At 27.7% G+C, this 21,097-nt stretch overlaps 2 protein-coding genes across 5 annotated transcripts; one reads left to right on the plus strand and one right to left on the minus strand.

Moving 5' to 3' along the window:
- Positions 1-2,024: 2,024 nt before the first annotated feature.
- LOC134827385 (PDF receptor) lies at positions 2,025-16,072 on the plus strand. 4 transcript variants are annotated; one of them, XM_063839993.1, is made up of 12 exons: positions 2,025-2,183; positions 7,422-7,711; positions 8,430-8,537; positions 10,362-10,501; positions 10,888-10,991; positions 11,073-11,232; positions 12,993-13,213; positions 13,961-14,030; positions 14,086-14,352; positions 14,636-14,784; positions 14,961-15,219; positions 15,940-16,072. In XM_063839993.1, the coding sequence occupies exons 2-11, from the start codon at positions 7,615-7,617 to the stop codon at positions 15,190-15,192; spliced, it is 1,548 nt and encodes a 515-aa protein (XP_063696063.1). In that variant the 5' UTR covers positions 2,025-2,183; positions 7,422-7,614; the 3' UTR covers positions 15,193-15,219; positions 15,940-16,072. The 4 variants fall into 4 exon arrangements, with proteins under 4 accessions (XP_063696063.1, XP_063696064.1, XP_063696065.1 ...); XM_063839994.1 differs by having other exon boundaries at positions 7,426-7,711; XM_063839995.1 differs by having other exon boundaries at positions 14,961-15,191; positions 15,940-16,058.
- An 825-nt stretch (positions 16,073-16,897) lies between these two features.
- Positions 16,898-21,029, minus strand: LOC134837948 (uncharacterized). Its single transcript, XM_063853345.1, has 4 exons — positions 20,715-21,029; positions 20,543-20,649; positions 18,228-18,658; positions 16,898-18,163 (listed from the first exon to the last, which is right to left on the minus strand). Exons 1-4 carry the CDS (start codon positions 20,957-20,959, stop codon positions 16,898-16,900), a joined length of 2,049 nt encoding a protein of 682 aa, XP_063709415.1. The 5' UTR covers positions 20,960-21,029.
- Between the last annotated feature and the right edge of the window lie 68 nt (positions 21,030-21,097).

Below are 21,097 nucleotides of genomic sequence, written 5' to 3' on the forward strand. Positions count from 1 at the left end.
ACATGAATAATATCTTATAAGATTTCATATTTCACACTATTGCGACATCACGTAAGAATCAATTGTTTGACACTTTTAGAATCTCAGTTTGAATATGAAAGAAAAGTGTTCAACAAACAATTAAATATGATGTTTTCTTCACAAAAGTTTCGAAACATAGAAATTGACATTGCCAAACCATCGGTCTTCATTTGATCTGACACGTTGAAAAATATTTGATTATAATTTTTATGAAATAACGAAACAAGTATTAATTATCACGTTGCAGACCATGTGAAAAAAGTTGTACTAACCATTTTAATATAACCTTTTTATTTTATATTTTGTTCTTATTTCAATGGAAAACTTTGAAATGAGTTCCTTTATTATTTTAAATGACAACGACAGAACAATATTCGGGTTTTCTGAAATGAATGTTCTCGATTGACGTCATTTCTTTGTTTTTTTTTTTGCGAAAAATAACCAACAACGACAAACTTGGGCGAAAAAAACGCTATGGAAATCTTTTCAGTACTACAAATTTACCTTACAAATAATTTTCATTGAATTCAAACACATCAGAGGAAAAGGAGCATGAACCTTAATATGATACTTCAAACTTATTTTATTCTTTTTTTTATTCATAAATTTGAAAACCATCATTATAACAAGAAAGAGTAAGAACAAATAGGTAGATAAGTATTTGCCGGAATCTTTTTGTAAATAAATCCTTCAAGTGAAAAATATCGTTGATTTTTTCATGCAAAAAGGATCTGGTAGAAATAATTGATGGTTTTTGATACATGAACAATATGCATGACAAAGTTACATACAAACCAAATTTCGCTCAAGAGCAACACTTTATCGTTAACAATGGTCCATTATAATAACATAATATATACACATCATTTATTCATTCTTTTTTGTATAGTTTGAAGTATACTATAACAATGTGATATAGTTGGATTGACTTCTTTTGAAAAAATTTGTCATTTTTGTCCCAAAAATAACACTTATGACATGTATCACAAAAAAAACCGCAAGCAATAAATTTTTTGTCTATCGTCGTTTATTGTATTGACATTGAGTAAATGGACAACGTTCAATGATGATAAGCAGTCTGTATCTGTAATATTTTCACGTTCACACAGTAAGTGTCTTTAATTTTCGTTCAGCAAAAAACTGTCTTATCGTAACTATCTATTTTTTATTTTTATAGATGGTGCAGTAAAAACTTCTGATGACCATTGATCCATTCAGGTTTATCATAATGATATAGATTATTGTGATCAGAAAGGCAATCGGTTGAACAAATTGTTGCATCTTACAATCGGTGAATCGTAGTATGAGCGAATCGGGAGAATCTCAGCCATGCGCAATTCATTTGTTTACATTTTCATACATTATAGAGACACGTTCTCATGATTACAATCAGCTATAACATATCTACAATACATTTTCGTTACGCACAAAACACCCAACAGACTGTTGTTCTAAAGTGTATTTAATCGTAATTACAAGTTAGCACAAGAGTTAGTCTGCGTTGGGCCGTCGTCGAATCAACATCTTAAACAATAACGTAGGAAAAAAATTATATTATTAAAAATATATAATATATTGAAGACATTACAAGTGTAAGCATTAGAGTGCAATTGAGTTAAATAAATTAATCGGATATATTTTATCTGTGTAATATGATAAATTAAAAAAGTGAATATTTTCTACATGAGAAGAGTTATTGCAAACTATTTTTATTATAATAAGAAATATCAACCTGTATGCATTTTGATATGCATATAAAGAAATAAATAAATGTGTAAAAATCACACAAAAGTTATGGTAATACAACACCATATTAAAAAACTATAGTTTGTAATTGAACGCATCTTAATTGCTTTTAAACAAGTTTAGAATGTAAAGTTATAAATTTAAAAAAAAAATATTACAAACTTTTAATATGTTTGTAAATACTTGTGCTTAGATACGAAAAAATAGTCAATTTAAATTGAATTGAAAATCGACAATTGTTGTGATAGTGCAGAATATTTTAACAGGCACAATAAATAAATAGTACTTTAAAAAAAACTCTACAATAATAAATATAATTTAATACAAAAAAAAAATGATAGACAAATTAAAAATAGCAAATTTACAGTGATATGTTTTCTATTATATTACTCTTTTTGGACCATAACATTTATCAGGTAAAGTAAATTAAGTAAAATAAAATAAAAATTCAGGTTAGAATAGCTCTAAATTCTAATTATAAATCCTAAATTAAAGATTTTTTTTTAAATTCTTCCCCAATCGCAAAAACATCAAAAGTTTTCACTTCTTTAAAATCATTTTGCGTTCCCGTTGCTCATTTATTGAACAAAAAACTAAAATTGACATAGAAACAAAAAAGATGACGACAACGAAACTTTAACAAATCGTTGAAAAGCAGCGATTTCATTTTTCTATCTCGCACTGCACAATTTTTTGCACTTATGTTTCAAATACTTTACTACAAAGATTTTATCTTGTTTTTTTTTGCGATGACGAGCAAATGTTTACAAATATTTCAAGTGAGATTTTTGTGTCTCATAAAAGACACTTTATAACAAAATTGTTAGTTGTCCAAAAATTCAAACTTTTAAATTGTTGTCAGATATGTTGAATGGTTCTTACAAGTTTTTATGTGATTTAGAATTCACAAATAGCTTAAGTTTTAGCAAATGTTAAATTTTATGATTTGTTTTAGATAATAAATTATAAATTGCAATAATATCAGTGCCAAGGGTTGTAGTTATGAAGATAACTTAACAAGATTATGATCAATATTGTTTAAGTAAAAATGAGATCGATTTAGAGAACATACTTCAAAATCATTTTTATTCTATTGAAAAGAGCTTAAAATGTTATCATAGCTCACCTGTTGCGTCATTTTTTATTATATCAATGGCAGAAGTATTCTATTGTTAGAAATTCATTGCAACTCAAGTTATTACTATCAATATTTACAAAATGAATGATTGCATCTCAAATATAGACATATCTCTTACATTTTCCAATAACAGTTTCTCGTTAGTCTATTATCACATAGTTTTGTTTAATTTTTCCATTTCTCATTCTTTTTCTCTTTTTATTTGCATGGCATATAATTTTTCCGAGGATCATAAAGTTATTGCATATTACTTTTTATAACCAATGATTGCAGTTTACTTTGCTGTTATTTTGTATTTACACAGATTCTATTTTATTGACTATTCAATATTACATCAACTAACCGTTTAATCTGATAGATTCTCGAGTACAATTCGTTGATTCTTTGCATAACATAGTCAACTCTCTTCTTGATATTTTCCTATATCAATGATGTACAAAGGTATTGAACGAAGTAACGATATTCTTTTGATGATCACACGCTTTGATGGATGGATACAAGTTTTTCTCGTCACATGTAAAGTATATGTGAATATTATTATGTTATTGTGTAATCATGCAAAAACATCACACAAACGATTGATTCTCGTTTTTTCTATCATTATTCATTTCAATTCTTTTTTGACACATTTTTTGTCGTTTTTAACAAAGAAGTCACTGTCATTATTAATTTTCTTTTCAATAATTCGATACTTGTTGTATTTTTTCTACATGTCTTTTCATTTATTTTTCAATGAAATACAACAAAAGTATGAGAATACATACTTGCAAAGGAGAGGATTCAAGACATTTTCTTTTAACATTGCGATAAAGTGATATTTTATTGCTCCAGATAAAACACAGAGACTTGTTTTTTTTAAACATTATTTTACCCACGCGATATTATTTTTTCATACTATAGAACATATTTATGACGAGTATCTAAATTGAAATGAAAAATACACAATTTCATCTGAAAACGATTGATTCATTGTTATAACTATAATAAAAATCGCAGTGACAATGTTTACATAAGACTTTTCCATCTATTTTTATTTCAATTATTTCGATTGATTTGACATAATCATGACAGACAATTAGTTTGAGAAAAGTTTGAAAATATCTTGTTTAGAAGTTTAAAATTCGCAATAAAATATACTATACTTTCATTTTAACAAATTTTTACCGAACAAATCTTTTCAATCAAACAATATTTTTTTATCTCATAAATATGTTTTTCAAAAAAAAAAAAAACGAAAAAATCAACAATTTAGTTATAAATATTCCATCTTTTTTCAAATTTTGTCTTTTAATTCATTTCGACGTTTTAAATGAAAAACATTGATACGATTTTTCGAAATGCAAACAATTAGTTGACAAATAAAAATGAGCTTGGCACACTTTTGTTCTCTTCTGTGCCAAATCTTTAACTTATTCTATATTTATTTCAAACACATCTACTTTGTATTCTTACCTTTTCTTACCATCCAGTTTTTCTATCAAGTGTATCAAATTGTCGGTATACTTTTACAATCTATCTTGTTGATTTGATACACTTTAAAATAAAAAGACGAAGAATCTCTTTTAAAATTAAATTCCAAATTAAAAAAATCTAAAAGTACATATTTGCACAAAGTCCTTATTTTGTATACTTACCATCCAATTCTTTTGAGTTTCGTGAAAGATTGCTTGCTTTTGTCACACTGATTAACTACTTTGCTGTAAGGACTTTTATCTCAATGTATATTTGTGGTTATGTATTTGTGTCTTACATCAGAGCGATTGTAAAAGGCTACGTTGAATCCTTGTCCATGGAATCAAGAAATGAACAGTCGTGAAATAATTCTTTTTATCTCTTTCTGCATAACAAGTTATTTGCTGCGAGTTCTTAATTTAATATTTTTCGTTTATTTTTGTAATGTGATGCACTTAAAGAGATTTTCCACGGAAAACACAAATTTATATATTATTTATTTTGATAGTAGATTTCATCCACTTTTACTTTAATTCAAGAATTTCAATATTTCCTGTGTTCTGGAATATATCATGCTAAAGGAAAAAATAATAAATAAAATTGATCATTCAAACAAGTTATGAATACTTTTTAAAAATATCGAAAATATTTCTTTATTTCCTTTTGACGAGAGAAACCCAAAAAATAAGCTTAAAATTAAAAATTGATTGTGTTTAGTGACCTTACTCTTTTTATTCTATTGTTTTAATTCATCGCAAACAGTTTTTACACTTCTAAGATTTCATCACAATTAATTATGGCTCAGGCTTTTATTATAATTATATTCATTTACCTTCTATTAACGACAAGGAAGAATCAGATTAAATCTCTTTTGCTTTTGTTTGTTATTGTTTTATATTATATTCAATGACGCAAATTTTTCAGGAAAAAAAATCAATAAAAAAAATATTGTCGTCCAAAAAAAAAACAAAGCTTAAGACTAGACGATATTTAAATAAAACTGAACTGCATGAAACTGTCAGATAAAGAAATTTTAATTTTTCACTATCGTAAGCGCATACCTTATTTCATTCCAATTGTGCTCAAAAGTTTATAAGCCTCAGCAAACAAATTGATAATTCTACAGTCAATAAACAGAAGTATTAGGTAAGAAAATATTTTGCCATGCGTATGACATTTGGGAGTACTTTCTATCTAAATATTTGCCAACGTAATCCAGACTATTTTTGCATTTTTGCGAGGTATGTACATAAAATAAAATGTAATAGAATTGAAATTTATCTTCTCTTCTCCTAAAAAATCATGACAGGTTTTTATAATAAAAAATTATATATTAACTTACCTTTTACGCAACGACTTTTTTTTTTTCGTAAAACAAATATTAGCTTTGTAACATGTTTATATGTTATCTTTGTTGTATTTTTGTCACTTCTAACCAAGGCTAATTATTTAAAAAACTTCCTTGTTTGCAGATTTAAACAAAAAAAAACAGTTAATTAATTAATGACCCATGAAAAAAATTCACCAACGAAAAATTGAATTTTTCAAACTTCCATGAAACACAAAAGTAAAACAAAAATAAACATTTTTCCGTCTTGTTTTCTTTTGACGTACACATATCCGATCTGAGTTTTGCATATATTTTCACAAATCGTAAATCAATGATTCGAATATTTTTTTTAATGTGTGAACATTCCGCTTTGTAGGCAAGAAAAAAAAAGTAATAAAGGCATTTTTATATTTGACGGCTATTTTTTGAGTGCTTGTACTAATAATAAGTTCAATAAACACACGAGATTTCAAGAAGAATAAACATTGTAAAGTAACAGAAAACATAAAATTATTACTTTGGTAAAACTTCTGAACAGAACACTTTCCGGTTAACCGGTAATGAACTTGTTGAATTTAGAAAGAAGTATGCTCGACCAACGCAGAAAAGCAAAATAGGAAGTTATGTTATCTGAACATATTTTGACTGAAATACCCAATTGAGAGGAAAACTGTGTGCAGAAATGGGAAGTGCTAAACTTTTTAATTGCATTCGGCTTTCGTGTAAATATTTATTTCATGCATAAAATGTATGTGTGTGTTAAAGTGAGTGTGAAAAACAAATAAACAAATTATCTATATACACTTTTGACATGTGCAAACATAAAACTTTTTGTATTAGAAAAAAGAATACTATCAATGTCGTAAGCTACAATTTTCCGAGAGTTTTGTGACCTTGATTTTACAACGTTTGTAACTGAAACACTTTAAGAAGTATTTTAAGCTTCATTTTCAAAAAATATTTTTAAGTAATACTTAAATTCACTTATTATCGATTTTTATGTTTGAATTGGTGACAAGACTAACCTCACAGTTACATAAATCACTATAATTCATAGTGCAATAACATGGTTAGTTTGAATTATTGCCAAATTGTGTATAGAGTCATATATGGATAAATCAATTACAGTTGTTATTAATAAAGCATTTAACAAACATGTGTTTCCAAAGCGTTGTAGGATGACTCAATACGTAGCGAATGTCAAGAGCAAGGTTTCTACCCATGCTAAACAATATATTTGAATTTTCGTGGATAATGAGCTATAATCTTATATTTTTAATTATTATCATTGTTACCTTGTAGTAGAAATACATTCATATTATTTGTAATATCTAGATAAACAAAATCATAGACAGACAATTTCATTTGCGTAATCATATAGTAAAATCAATTGATAATATATTTATGATATAAACACAAAATTTTCGATGGAAAATGCAAACTGCTGCTCAGTAGTCAGAATATTTTTCACATGTGCAAAATATGTGATGGACAGTGAAAACACCTAATGTGTTGTAATATAAAGAATTTGATTGACACATGAGCCTAATGAAATGTAAAACGAACAAAACCACGCACACAAATTTACTTCAAGCACGTGAACGCAAAATTACCTTTAATTTCACGCATGACTCAAATTACAGACAAACAAAGTGAAAAGTCTATTTAAAGAACGATGTCTGCCAATATTTGTGCAAGCCTATAAATAATATTTTCCTTTTTTATTCATTTCAGATAGCACTCAATGAAAAAATATGAGAAATCAGATGCAACACGATATTTTAATTCAACGCATACTTGTTATAAACAGAAAATTTCCCCTATGGAAACTTTAAGAATGATGATATCCCAATAATAGATCATGAATTGTAAAAAAATAGAATTTAATTGAGTATTTTTGCACATATATATAGTATAATAAATCGAAATGATGACCTCAACATTGTCTGCAACCGATGTAACACTCTCGATGAATTTAACTGCAGATACATGTGCCTCATTGTATCAGGATTATACATCAGCAGGTAAGTTTGAAACTATCTTAATGATGACAAATTTTTGAAAAAAAAAACTTTTCTATATTCAGCATTAAGAATAGATAATATACAAACAAACGAACAAATGCATCACAAACTTGAACAGGATAAATCCGAATCAAATTTCGAATTTCTTGAATTTCTATGCAAATATTTTCTCAGCAAGTATATGCAGAGAACCAAAAAGTAAAACACCCAAAGTATTAAATTTTTTGGTTATGCATGTCGTTGTCTTGAACTCTTCAAAGACCATTTATTTCTGTTGTATTGTCAAGTCTAACATTAAGCAGACAACAAATATAGTATCATAGGATTTTATTTGCGAGTAGGTTGCTTTTGCATAATATGCAAATTTTTCAACAAACTTCTGTTTCTTGTTATTGTTACATTTCGAAATTTTAATTTGATATTTTCCATTTATTTGTACGCAAAATAGTCTTATGCATTTTAATGATCTGAAGAATGCGGACCATTATCAATCATGTGAAACAAAACTCATCAAAACGGTGATGCATCATTAAACTATCTTATGCATTTTAAAAAAAATCCTTCATATCACGTACTCTAACTCTAAAAGAAATTTTTATAAGGACATTAAAATTTTCCTCTGAAAAAAATGAGTGATTTATGACTTCAGAGTCGCCAGTTATCAAATAAAATGTAATTAAATTGCAAAAGTTTTATAAAAAAAAATTGTTTGTTTTAGTTGCATTTTGTAGCTGGACATGGGATAAAGTTTTATGTTGGCCTCCCACGCCAGCAGGAACAATCGTAAAGCAAAGATGTCCTTCCAAGCCGGGAATCGATAGTTCAAGTAAGTAATTCATTTAACATTTTTAAGATATTCGTCAAGTTCTTTAAAAAATCTTTGTTTTCTCTGTAAACTTTATAAGTGAGTTTTTCCTTTACTTTAATTGACATTACGCATTACCATGCTTACCATGAAAATTCATTAAAGATCAAGTCACGTAAACAATTCACATTAGCACGCTTCTCTCATATAAAAAAAAGTGTGAAACATGATCTTATAACGCTCTAACAACTCTATTAGTAATATCGAAAATACCATTGACTTCTAATCGAGCTTCAAAATTGAGTGTGAATCAAAAAATATATATGAAGTCGTTTAACTCTCTTTTATCTCTGAAGAGCTCGTAGACTCTGTTTGATGACAAATACTTTGAACCAAAGTATCGACATTTTATGTACTTCAAAATTGTTTTGTTATTTGTTGTTACGAACATCTTATTTGAACATTTCACGCATATATCTTGATGGTCTAATCCTAAAGACACTCAATATTTCTACAAGTATGAAAGTCAAAAATTTTTGCTGAGCTATGTAAATTTATTTGAAAAGATAAAAAAATAAGAACTTATTATTATGAAATGTAATATGTATGAATGAATAGAAAAAAAATGAAAATCTCATAATATTAAGAGGATACTTGTAAATGGATTTTTTATGCTCTTGTTCTCTTTTTCTCCAATTACATAGTTAAGCCAGTTAAGGGTGTAGAAAAACGCCTGAATGGGAAAGGAATTTTTTATGTATACATTAGTTTTTTTTCAATATGTAGCGTGGAGAAATCCATTGATGTACGTGTCGACGTGTTGATATACATGTTACATTCAAAACCAACAAAGTTCCGTAATTTTTGGTCAATTTCGAGCTTTAAACGCATTCAGTTACTTTTTTTACTTTTTATTTTTTTTTTACACTTTAATTGGCTTGTATTTGACTTAAACCATAACTTTAATGGATTTTGCTCTTTTTTTTTGATTTGTACATACAAATGGAAATATAGCATATTAAAATACAGCCTTTGACATTGACACATTAAACTTTTCAAGTATGACTGCATTTTGCTAAATACTGGCATTAAATGACAAAAAACTCGTCGGGAGTGAGCACTCGGAAAAACATTTTTACATATATATTAACTTTAGACCGACTCCATAAGAGAAAAGAGGGAAAAATGTATTCATTCGACTGACTTACAAAAGACCATACAATTGCGGTCTTTGTCTTAACCAGATCTTGTGAATTTTCATTTTTGCATTTGAGTTGAGTGTAAATGAATGTTAAACAATAACAAAAGAATTTGAAGAAAAGAGTTTTCGTTCATTTGCTTTCAGCTTTTGTGTAACATAAATTGTTTGGATAGACAGTTCAGCATGAAAACGTTCAGAAGGATATTTTTTTGTTTCAATCGTAACTACTTTTAACTTTAAATAGGAAGAAACTTTCTAAGATGTTTGTGGCATAGCTTCGTTTTTTTTTATTATTATGTTCTGTTCTGAATGAAGCAAACTTGTTGCTGTCGCAATTCAGCTTAACGATCGATCTTACTTGTTTACGTAATACTTGAATTTTTTTCTACACAATTGTCAACAGAGAAGCTTAGCGAGACGCAATATTATATATTATCATTGTATTTAGGTATGTTGTCGTAATCAATTATAATAGAGAGAAAAAACTATTAACAAACATCGTAAATTTCACTTTTTATTACGAAAGAATTAAAAAAACAAAGAGTCGTTTAACCAACGACAAACCGTCTCCTTCATTTTAATCGTTTTAATATCAAATAAACATACGAATTTAATTGTTTTCTTTGTTTATCTAATGTCTGTAGAGTTTGCAGAGAGGCGATGTAGCGCCGAAGGAAAATGGGAAGGAAAATCGGGTGAAAATCAACCAAATGGATGGACCAACTATACCTCATGTTTCACACCAGAAGCAAGAAAGCTATTGGATCAAGTAGGACACATGAATGTAAGTTGAAACAATACCGTAACACTATTAAGATATGAAAATGAACGTTTCATAATGCATATTAAACAAGTTCGATATATTGATTTATACTTAATGAGTTTGTAAGAAGATGAGCAAGTTCATTCGACATAGATAAGCTAAGTAATATGAAAATTGTACTTATGTTTTGTTCTTAATTATCATTATCATTCGTCGTTTTTCAAATTTCTTCTTTTACTAAAAAAAAAACATTGTGAAACCTTGAAAAAAAATACTGTATGAAAAAACAGATTTAAATTTTTTGTTTTTATTTCGCCGTATGAAAAATTTTACTTTCATATCTGCATATTTGATATAATCCTAATGAAACTATGACTAAGTACTAATTGAATTTTCTTTATGCACAGGAAAAGATAGACATAGCAGAACGTACGAGAATTTTAGAAATGGTAGGATTTAGTATATCCTTAGCAGCGCTTCTTTTATCATTAGTTATATTTTGCCAATTTAGGTAAGTCAGAAAAACTAATCTTTTATACTTTTTTTTTAATTTGAATAATATTTTTTTTTAAAAACACAATTCAAAACAAAGAACACTTCGAAACAACCGAACCAAAATTCACAAGAATTTATTCATTGCGATGATAGTACAAGTAATAATAAGATTGACAAAGTATATTGATCAGGCGATTCTGAGAAACACGAATGACTTAATGGGCACAGATCCACACAGAAATGGTATCAGTAATACGGTGAGATTTGTTTTATTTTTCTGTAAAAAAAAATTGAGTTTTCCTACATACATTACATATCAGTGTATCTGCATTTTTCTACTAACAACATTTCCATCATATGTATTATTTGCAGCACAATTTCGCATCGTCGCTATCCCAAGAGCGTGGTTTTTTTATTGATATAAACCCATTATGCAAAATAATCGAATGCATGCATATGAGCGACTGTTGAATACTTTTTGTCTCTTCTTATGAATATGAATGAGAAATTTTGAAAAAAAAAAGTATATGAAAAGGAAATCGATACAAAAGTACTCTCATAATTCACATTATTCGTGCTTTGTTCGATTTTGTGTGGTCTTTTCATTAATGTAGTATGTACATACAATAACCTTGATTATCCTTGCTCGTACATTGTGTGCGTGTCACTTCAATTTTTTTATATTGCCTTGCACTTTTGAGAGATCAAACGTTAGACACATAAAAACGCAATCATTGCTCCTCATGTCGTGTCACAAGAATGAAAGTTGTCATAGATGATATTCATAAATGGTTTCTCTTTCACTTTTGTAAAATTTGATCGAATCCAATGCACTATTCAAACATATGTATGTGTTTTTTCGGATGTTATGAAAATTTTTTGACTACAATGTTTGTTCATTTTATTAAATTTATCTTCAAATTTATACAAAAAAAAATGGGAAAAATAATCGAATTTGATTACATTGTAATTTGTAGTCAGCTATAAAATTGATGAAAATCAAAATATTCTTTTTTTTTTATTTATGTATACTATGATTTTCTTTGGAAAACAGAAACACCGTCTAAATAACCTAACGTTTACAATTTCCTGCATGTGAAAAACGTGATTACTAATGTCCATGCATTTACATGTAAAAAATGTAGGAAAAGAGAAGATAGAAATGATGCAATGTGTGAAAAGTATGTGATAAATTTAAAAAAGAAAGTAGATGCTTATTTCCAACAAGTTTTATTTTACAAACTATTCGAATGGGGTATGACTATGTAAAAAATAAATGTGTGCCAATATGACATGACTCTCGCCAAAAACGAATTCTTACTAATGTTGCACTTTCTATTTTATGAAGGTTTTTTCAATGCTGCAAAAGTAAATGAACTATACAAATTTCATTATTTTGATGGTTTCTGAACAATCATAACGCACGATATACCTACGTTATAAATCATATTTATTTTTCTAAACTTATGTTTATGTTTTTAACAACAATCACTTTTACGTAAATAAAATATACATTATTTTCAATGAAAAATTATCTTGTTTTTCTTATTTGAAATATTTTCATTAAATAAAACTGATCATCAAAAATTTTACTTTTATATTTAATTTTTTTTTTTATTTCACATAAATTTACTTTTTAACACTATTTAAATGTAACAACAAGTATAATTCACATTTTTGTTTTTTTTGAATTACTTGAAATTCATAAATATTTAGTTATATATTTCCGAACAAATATTTCCAATCCCCAAACATAATGTTGTGACAGCTTGTGAAAATGTTTATTTGTTAAATATTGTCTTTAACGCTCATACGCAAAGCATTTCGTTTTCGTCAAATATTTTCTCTTAAATCTTTTGTTTTTTTTAGTATTTCTATTTAATATTTTAAACTCGCAATAATTTGATTTTATTCTTGTGTGTATTTTATATTATCCCATAAATATTTAAGTTAATCTTTATAACACGTCAGAGGAATTTGTTTTAACATTATATTTTATTATTATAACCTTTTATAGCCAATATTATGCGAGTCATCAATTGTCCTGTTGGAATATGCAAAAACAGCAATGTTCATGTGGATGTTCATTGAAGGTTTATATCTGCATAATGTTGTAACTGTTACGGTATTTCAAGGCAGATTTCCACACAAAATGTACATTTTATTAGGTTGGGGAGGACCAATTTTGATGACAACAGTTTGGACAGTTGCAACAGCTAAATATATGGAGACACGACAGTAAGTAATAACAGTACTAAAATGTATCTACAAAAATGTGATTACATCACATAAAACGTGACAATGTACTCTTATGTTCAAAAAATATAAATTTTTTTTTTATCACACATGAATATGATATGTTTGTGATGTTTTTTGCTTCAATGTGATTTATTCCATATATTTATTATTTTGCATACATAATTAAATTTCGTTGTAAAAGTCTATGTGCAATTGAATTACACAAGTGTAACATTTGCTTTTGAATCACATTGTTCACATTGTTAAACACCTGAATAGAAAAACAAAGTAATCAACAGATGCGTGAAAACACAAATAGAAACGCGTGCGTTATTTCAATGTGACAGAGTTCAAAAATAACGAGGAAAATTTTTAATAACTTATGTAACACAATATTTTTTGTCCCCAAAAAGGGTTTTATGACGGATTTCATTTTTTTTTAAATGTAGACATGAAAATTGAATGCAGTCATTCCTCTTATTCTACCTTCAGAAAGTATTTTATTACATTATTGACAGAGAAAAAGATAAAACAAGGTTGTCATTCAAAGCTCAATAAATATTGAATGAAAGTTTCTCTGCATTTCCAAGAAATTTATAATTTACTACCTTATTAAAACAAATAAATTTAATTTTAATTGTTTCGGATAATAGGGTTTTCTCTTTATTATTCTTTTATTGAGTTGTCCACAATTTAAGGTTTTATTATTTGCTTTCATTACTTACCAACTATTTATATTCTTTGCAGATGTTGGGATCTTTACAATTTGACGCCTTATTACTGGATTTTAGAAGGGCCGCGATTAGCTATCATTATTGTAAGAAAATATTAATTACTGATTAACATTTTCCAAAAACAATTCTTTTTTTCAGTTAAATCTTGTATTTTTACTAAATATTATTCGGGTTTTGGTTGTCAAGTTACGCCAAAGTCATACAAGCGATGTAGAACAAGTGAGAAAAGCTGTTAGAGCTGCAATTGTTCTTTTACCATTATTAGGCATAACAAATGCTCTCAATATGATAAATGTTGTGGATAGAACACCTCTTGAATTCGCCATATGGAGTTACACAACCCATTTTCTCACATCATTTCAGGGATTTTTGATTTCATTGCTTTATTGTTTTCTAAATGGCGAGGTAAGTCAAGTAGATGCATGCATCTACAAAAAGAGAAACAAAATTAGTGTACAAAGGGAAATCTACTGCTTCGGGCTTACATATGAAAATGTAAAAATTCCCATATATTCTTAACGTTAAATGTACATAGCATTTTATGATGGAAGTACTTCTTGAAGCATCTCTTGTTAAAAGAGATTACTGTAAATAAAATCTTGTTCTTTTGTTTTTGTTGCCGAGAAATCTATACATTAGAATTTTTTTTCCTCATGACGTACATATGTATATCAAGTTTTCTTTTCAGGTTCGAGCTGCCTTATTGAAAAGCCTCAGTGTTTATATGTCAATTCGAGGACATCATGATTGGGTACGTCGTCCTTCAATGTTTTCGGCGGCATACAACAATACTGCTGCAGATACCGAAGCAGCCAACTATGCTGAAGTTCTTGATAGGTACAACAACAAACGTAATAATAGTACGACAAAACAGAGCCTTAACAATGCAAACGAAATGGTTCCGCTTCGTTGATACATGATAACACTTATGATAATTAAAACAATGATAATTCTGATCAAGAAGATAACAATTAGAAAACTTTCTTCTTTTTCAATTTTTCTATCATAAACAGATCGAATTGTAAGCAGATGACAACGACCAACAATAATTTTAATCGTGCACGAACAACAACAACCGCATTAATGCCCGAGCCAATTCTCATGACAAATAATCAATGTAAAAATACAACGGGAGATAGTGTTGCTATGAAATCTAGTTGGATATTATGCTTTCGTGGTCCCGAAGATCGTCTCGATTTAGATCATGTTGTGCCAGAGTCAGTTGTATTTGATTTATCAGAATAGTAAAATTACACAAAATATTACTATTTGGTTTGTGTCTTTATTTTTTTAGACATAGATAGATATAGCTAAATTTGCTTTTACATATTATTTATCAATGTCTAACACACGTAAGACATTAGTTTTTAATCTAAGTACATGTATTTTGTATCATTTGACACTTCTTTTTTACAATCGGGTGCGTACTGCAGTTCAAAAACGAAAAAATTATTGCAAAATTGGTTATCATTGCAACGCATCTGACTACATGTGTGTTAATATACCCATGGAAAGTGTCACGTTAGCGAGTTTTAGATTCTTTTTTATTTGCAAATTCTTGTAAAATACACCTGTACACTCGTAGCACATAGTAGTTATAAACAAAGCTTTATAAAACTAAGTGATATACATATAGCATACCAATGCTAGATGATATTAAATGCACCACTTTATTATTACTTTATGTTGCTTTATAAAAGGAAACATAGATGTAACACTCATTTATAGCTAGAATATGAAGTTATAGTTTACATAACATAATTGGTTTACTGAAATCCCGTAAATGCTTCTCATGCTTTTCAACAAATACTTCTGTAAATATAACGCGTTATGATTACCCTAATTGGCAATTTATTTTTTTTTATCTTGAAAAATCATATATGCAAAGAAAAATTGCTCACGCTGCTGTACATATAGTATACGAATAATGAAACGTTTTAAAAATTTAATTAAATTTTATTTTTCTTTCCTTTTCTGACAAACCTTTTTCAGGACATTTTTGTGATGAATACCTAAAACAAAGTTTTATGAGATAAACAACTTTGTAATAATACGTGTAAGTTATGGATCATCCCAAAGATGAGATCAATTATAAAATTAAATTTAAAAACTGTCAACTATATTAAATTAGAGTTAGTTTACCATAAAAAAATTTCATAGCTTTAATACGACGATGATGGAAAAAATTAATGATTTTATAACAAAAAAAAAACAAATAGAAAATTCAAATAGTTTTTTTTAACGAACATGAATGTATGAATGATTTTATTATAAAGATTTATCTTTCATACGTAAAACCGGACTCAGTTTTCTCTTGTGCTTGTAATTTTGTACTTCTTGATTACAAGCTTTTTCTACTACTCAATGAATGTTGTCACAAATGGAGACGATTGGTTGCCTTAAAGTAAGAAATGAAAATTTTTAAACAAAGGTAATTCTGTTCATAGTTGTCTAGATTCTAGATAAAATTATTTCTTCTTTGTTCCTCTTTTTCTTTAAAAACAAAAAAAAATGTCACATGGATCAAAGTGCATTTAAAAAGAATGAATAACTTGAGCGTACTTAATTAATGCTTTTTCTGAAATCCCTATGAACAGTAGTTTGATTAGGTCTTTTTATGTATATAAATGTTATAACTATATCTATATAATTAAGAAAAAAGATGAATATTTTCAGGTTATAAATGTATTTAATATAAAAAGAAAAAAATAGGTATATAATGAGACATTTTTATATCAATGTTAAATTTTAAACCAAAGAGAGTATAAAAATATATGTCTTAATTTTTGTAAACTTATAACGAAATAGTGCTTTATGTATAAATACAAAATGAAATGCTAAACCTAAGCACTAATAAAACATATTTTTTAAAATAACTGGATCCGTGAAGAAATCGATAAATTAAATATATAAAGAGTACAAGAAACAAAATAAAGATTTTTCTTATTATTTACAATAGAAGTGATTTTATTTTTTCCAAATGCATTGCAATTTCTGGAGTATCTTCTAACAATCCATTCTCTTTTAATTTATTTTCAAGTTCCAGAACATTTTCAAAAGCCTCGCTTTTCAAGTCAAATTTTTGTTTCTTTTTATTTGGACTGTTTAATTTTTCTTCTTCATCGTCGTTTTCTCCTTCATCATTTGAGTCATCATCTTCATCGGAATTAACGTGATGGCAAATATGATGAAACGATTCTACATTATATCCAATTTCGAGTAATTTTCTTTCTATATCTGTTATTTCAGAATCTTTTGTAATTTGAAGTAACAAGCACTTTAAATCTTCAGACAATGTTTCATCCAATGTTTGACCCGTTGACAATATTCTTTGAATGAACTTCCTGGATAGATCGGAATTGTAATGATTTTCTTTAATTATTGTTAAGATATTACAGATAGTTATATCACAAACATTATTAATGTAAACAATACAAATTTGCATTATTGAATTTATCAATTGATCGAAAACACTTAGATACATTGAGTTTGCAATTAGAAACTCTGTGATGTCCTTTACCAAAGCGAAAAAACTATTTTCCGGATTAAATGTTGAATTAGTCGAGCAGAGTTTAAGCAAAAGACACATTTTTTCATAAATTCCTCTATTGCCATTTTCTAAAAATTCAGTCATCGTATTTTCTGTTAAAGTGAATAATTTTTCAATGATCTGAGGCTCGCTTATATTGTGCATTCCTATTTGAGTCCATAAACTTATATTTAATTCCGGGGGATATTTTTCTTGTATTTTTGCCTTCATGTTGCTTTTAAGACACTCAAAAAATGCTTTCATGGTCTTACCGAGAAAAAACTTTTGTTGCTCGTTTTTACAATCAACAAACATGTGCGCGAACTCTTCAAAGTATATGTAACAGTTCTCTTTAGAACAAATTCTTGCAACAAATATCCACACATTTAAACTCCAATATGCTTCATATAAATTTTCACTCATCAACGCTTTGAGAAGTCGAGAAATTGATTTTTGAAAGCCGATTTCATTGAAAGTGTATAAAGCAAGACATTGCACGAGCGGTAAAAGTGTCGAAGAATTAGCCGTCTTTAGATTGATTATTGCATCGAATAGTATTTCAAATATGTTAACTTCCAAGAAATTTTCTATTGCTACTTTTGATGATTGTCTTGAAAAAATATTCACTATTTCGGTCAATAACGGGACTATTGTTGATGGAGGCTCTTCTGTTATATCAAAAATGCACTGCAAAAACAAAATAAAATTGATGTTTTTTATTGAAATATTGTATTAGATGAGATATTCTTACGATGACAAGTTCCTTATTTAGATATATTTGTTCGAGAACTGCAAGACAAGGAGTAACCGCATTTGTTTGTATTATTTGGTTATTTAAGCCACAATTCATCATACTATATGCGAAAATAAGAGCTTGTATTATGTTCTTTGTGCCACGAAAATTTTCATGCGGAAATGCTTTTGACAAATCAATCAATTTTGTGTTCAAAAACCTCAGCCAATCTTGTGTTTCAAAGTCATTTGGATCTTCTGACACCTTCTTTACAGTACTTTTGAGTTGAATACATATGAAATCTACCAAATCTTCCATCCATTGATTTTGACATGAATACAAAAAAAACTTTTGATCGAAGCCATGGTCCAAAATTAATGTTACTAAAGTTGTTTGATACTTCTGTGGCAAATCATCAATAGAACAGAGGCTCGTAAGTTGTAGTAAAACTAAAAAATAAATTTTTTACATTAGGATTCGAAAGTTTTAAAGTTAGTTTCCTAAATTTGAAATTGATCAAAAGTTATGGGAAATGTCTCTATATGTCTTAAGCTTGAAATTGAACAAAAATTATGAAAATGCATTTGGATGTCTTTTGGATGATTCTTAAGCTTGAAATTGAAAAAAAGTTATAAAAAAATGCCTTTGGATGTCTTTTGGATGGTTCTTAAGCTTGAAAATTGACAAATAAAAAATACGTAATTTTCATTTTGAAAGTATATATGATGATTTTTAAGCTTCAATATGAAAAAAAGTTATGTAAAATGCCTTTGAATGTCTTTTGGATGGTTGTTAAGCTTGAAAATTGACAAATATAAAATACGCAAAAAATACGTAATTTTCATTTTGAAAGCATATTTGACGATTTTTAAGCTTGAAATTGAACAAAAGTTATGAAAAATTCCTTTGAATGTCTTTTGGATGGTTCTCAAGCTTTAAAATTGAAAAATAAAAAATACGTAAAAATTACGTAAAAAATACGTAATTTTTATTTTGAGAGCCCATTTGATGGTTCTTAAGTTTAAATTTGAACAAAAGTTATGGCAAATGCCTTTGGATGTCTTTTGGATGGTTCTTAAGCTTGAATATTGACAAATAAAAAATACGTGAAAAATACGTAATTTTCATTTTGAAAGCATATTTGATGATTTTTAAGCTTGAAATTGAACAAAAGTTATGAAAAATTCCTTTCAATGTCTTTTGGATGGTTCTCAAGCTTTAAAATTGAAAAATAAAAAATACGTAAAAATTACGTAAAAAATACGTAATTTTTATTTTGAGAGCCCATTTGATGGTTCTTAAGTTTAAATTTGAACAAAAGTTATGGCAAATGCCTTTGGATGTCTTTTGGATGGTTCTTAAGCTTGAATATTGACAAATAAAAAATACGTAAAAAATACGTAATTTTCATTTTGAAAGCATATCTGATGATTCTTAAGCTTGAAATTGAACAAAAGTTATGAAAAATGCCTTTGAATGTCTTCTGGATGGTTCTTAAGCTTGAATATTGACAAATAAAAAATAGGTAAAAAATACGTAATTTTCATTTTGAAAGCATATCTGATGATTCTTAAGCTTGAAATTGAACAAAAGTTATGAAAAATGCCTTTGGATGTCTTTTGGATGGTTCTTAAGCTTGAATATTCACAAATAAAAAATACGTAAAAAATACGTTATTTTCATTTTGAAAGCATATCTGATGATTCTTAAGCTTGAAATTGAACAAAAGTTATGAAAATGCCTTTGGATGTCTTCTGGATGGTTTTTAAGCTTGAATATTGACAAATAAAAAATACGTAAAAAATACGTAAAAAAATACGTAATTTTCATTTTGAAAGCATATCTGATGATTCTTAAGCTTGAAATTGAACAAAAGTTATAAAAAATGCCTATGGATGTCTTCTGGATGGTTCTTAAGCTTGAATATTGACAAATAAAAAATACGTAAAAAAATACGTAATTTTCATTTTGAAAGCATATCTGATGATTCTTAAGCTTGAAATTGAACAAAAGTTATGAAAAATGCCTTTGGATGTCTTTTGGATGGTTCTTAAACTTGAATATTGACAAATAAAAAATACGTAAAAAAAACCTAATTATCATTTTTAAAGCATATTTGATGATTCTCAAGGTTCAAATCGAGCAAAAGTTATAGCAAATATCTTTGAATGTCTGGTTTGGATGGTTTTTAAGCTTGAAACAAAAGTTATGGAAAATTTCTTTGGATTGGATTTGGAATTCTTAAGTTTGAAAATTAATAAACTATTATTATTATTTTAACTAAACTATTAATTCATTAAAGTTTTAGTCAAAGATATCTTTGATTTTCTTACTGTTTTGCACTTCACAAAGCACTTCTTCATCATTTAGTTGATTACGAGGTAACAAATCAAATGTTTTTGGAATGTATTTCGTGCAGATTCTCTGCAACGGTTGTTCGCTAAAAATAAAAGGAAGAACGTTTTTAAGGAACAATTGATAAATTTATTATTTTAGATGACTTACCAAAATTGTTTCCATGATGGAGTCATAAAATAAAATAATCGAATAACACGAACCAAAATCCTACTTTTCTCGTGAAACGTTGTTAGCAATGTAACTTTTTTTTCCCACAAATTTAAAATTTGAATAAATCCTTTGGTTATGCTTTCAGAATTTCGTTTGTTTTCTTCACTAAAATATACCAATAGATGATCTAACGTTTTACTCACAAAATCAAACGTGTGAGACGATCCCAAGGCTGATTCCATAGCTAATTCTCAATCTAATTTATCAAGTGTTAAAAGAATATTTAAAATATTTTAAATTAAGTTTTGTTTTTGTTTTTGTTTGTCCTGCTCATGCTAATTGTATGCTGGGGCAGATCAACGGTTAGGTGAGACGAATGA

The sequence above is a fragment of the Culicoides brevitarsis genome, chromosome 1 (genome assembly GCF_036172545.1).
Source record: "Culicoides brevitarsis isolate CSIRO-B50_1 chromosome 1, AGI_CSIRO_Cbre_v1, whole genome shotgun sequence".
Taxonomy (NCBI): domain Eukaryota; kingdom Metazoa; phylum Arthropoda; class Insecta; order Diptera; family Ceratopogonidae; genus Culicoides; species Culicoides brevitarsis.

What these genes read in the sequence shown, in the direction of transcription:
- LOC134827385 (XM_063839993.1), top strand. Translation starts at nt 7,615, where the DNA reads ATGATGACCTCAACATTGTCTGCAACCGATGTAACACTCTCGATGAAT. An exon ending in GTTATATTTTGCCAATTTAG is followed by an intron (nt 10,992 to 11,072) that starts GTAAGTCAGAAA and finishes TTCAAAACAAAG; the next exon opens with AACACTTCGAAACAACCGAA. An exon ending in CGCGATTAGCTATCATTATT is followed by an intron (nt 14,031 to 14,085) that starts GTAAGAAAATAT and finishes TCTTTTTTTCAG; the next exon opens with TTAAATCTTGTATTTTTACT.
- LOC134837948 (XM_063853345.1), bottom strand. Translation starts at nt 20,959, where the DNA reads ATGGAATCAGCCTTGGGATCGTCTCACACGTTTGATTTTGTGAGTAAA. An exon ending in CCATCATGGAAACAATTTTG is followed by an intron (nt 20,650 to 20,714) that starts GTAAGTCATCTA and finishes TTTTATTTTTAG; the next exon opens with CGAACAACCGTTGCAGAGAA. An exon ending in GCTTTGTGAAGTGCAAAACA is followed by an intron (nt 18,659 to 20,542) that starts GTAAGAAAATCA and finishes TTTATTTTTTAG; the next exon opens with TTTTACTACAACTTACGAGC.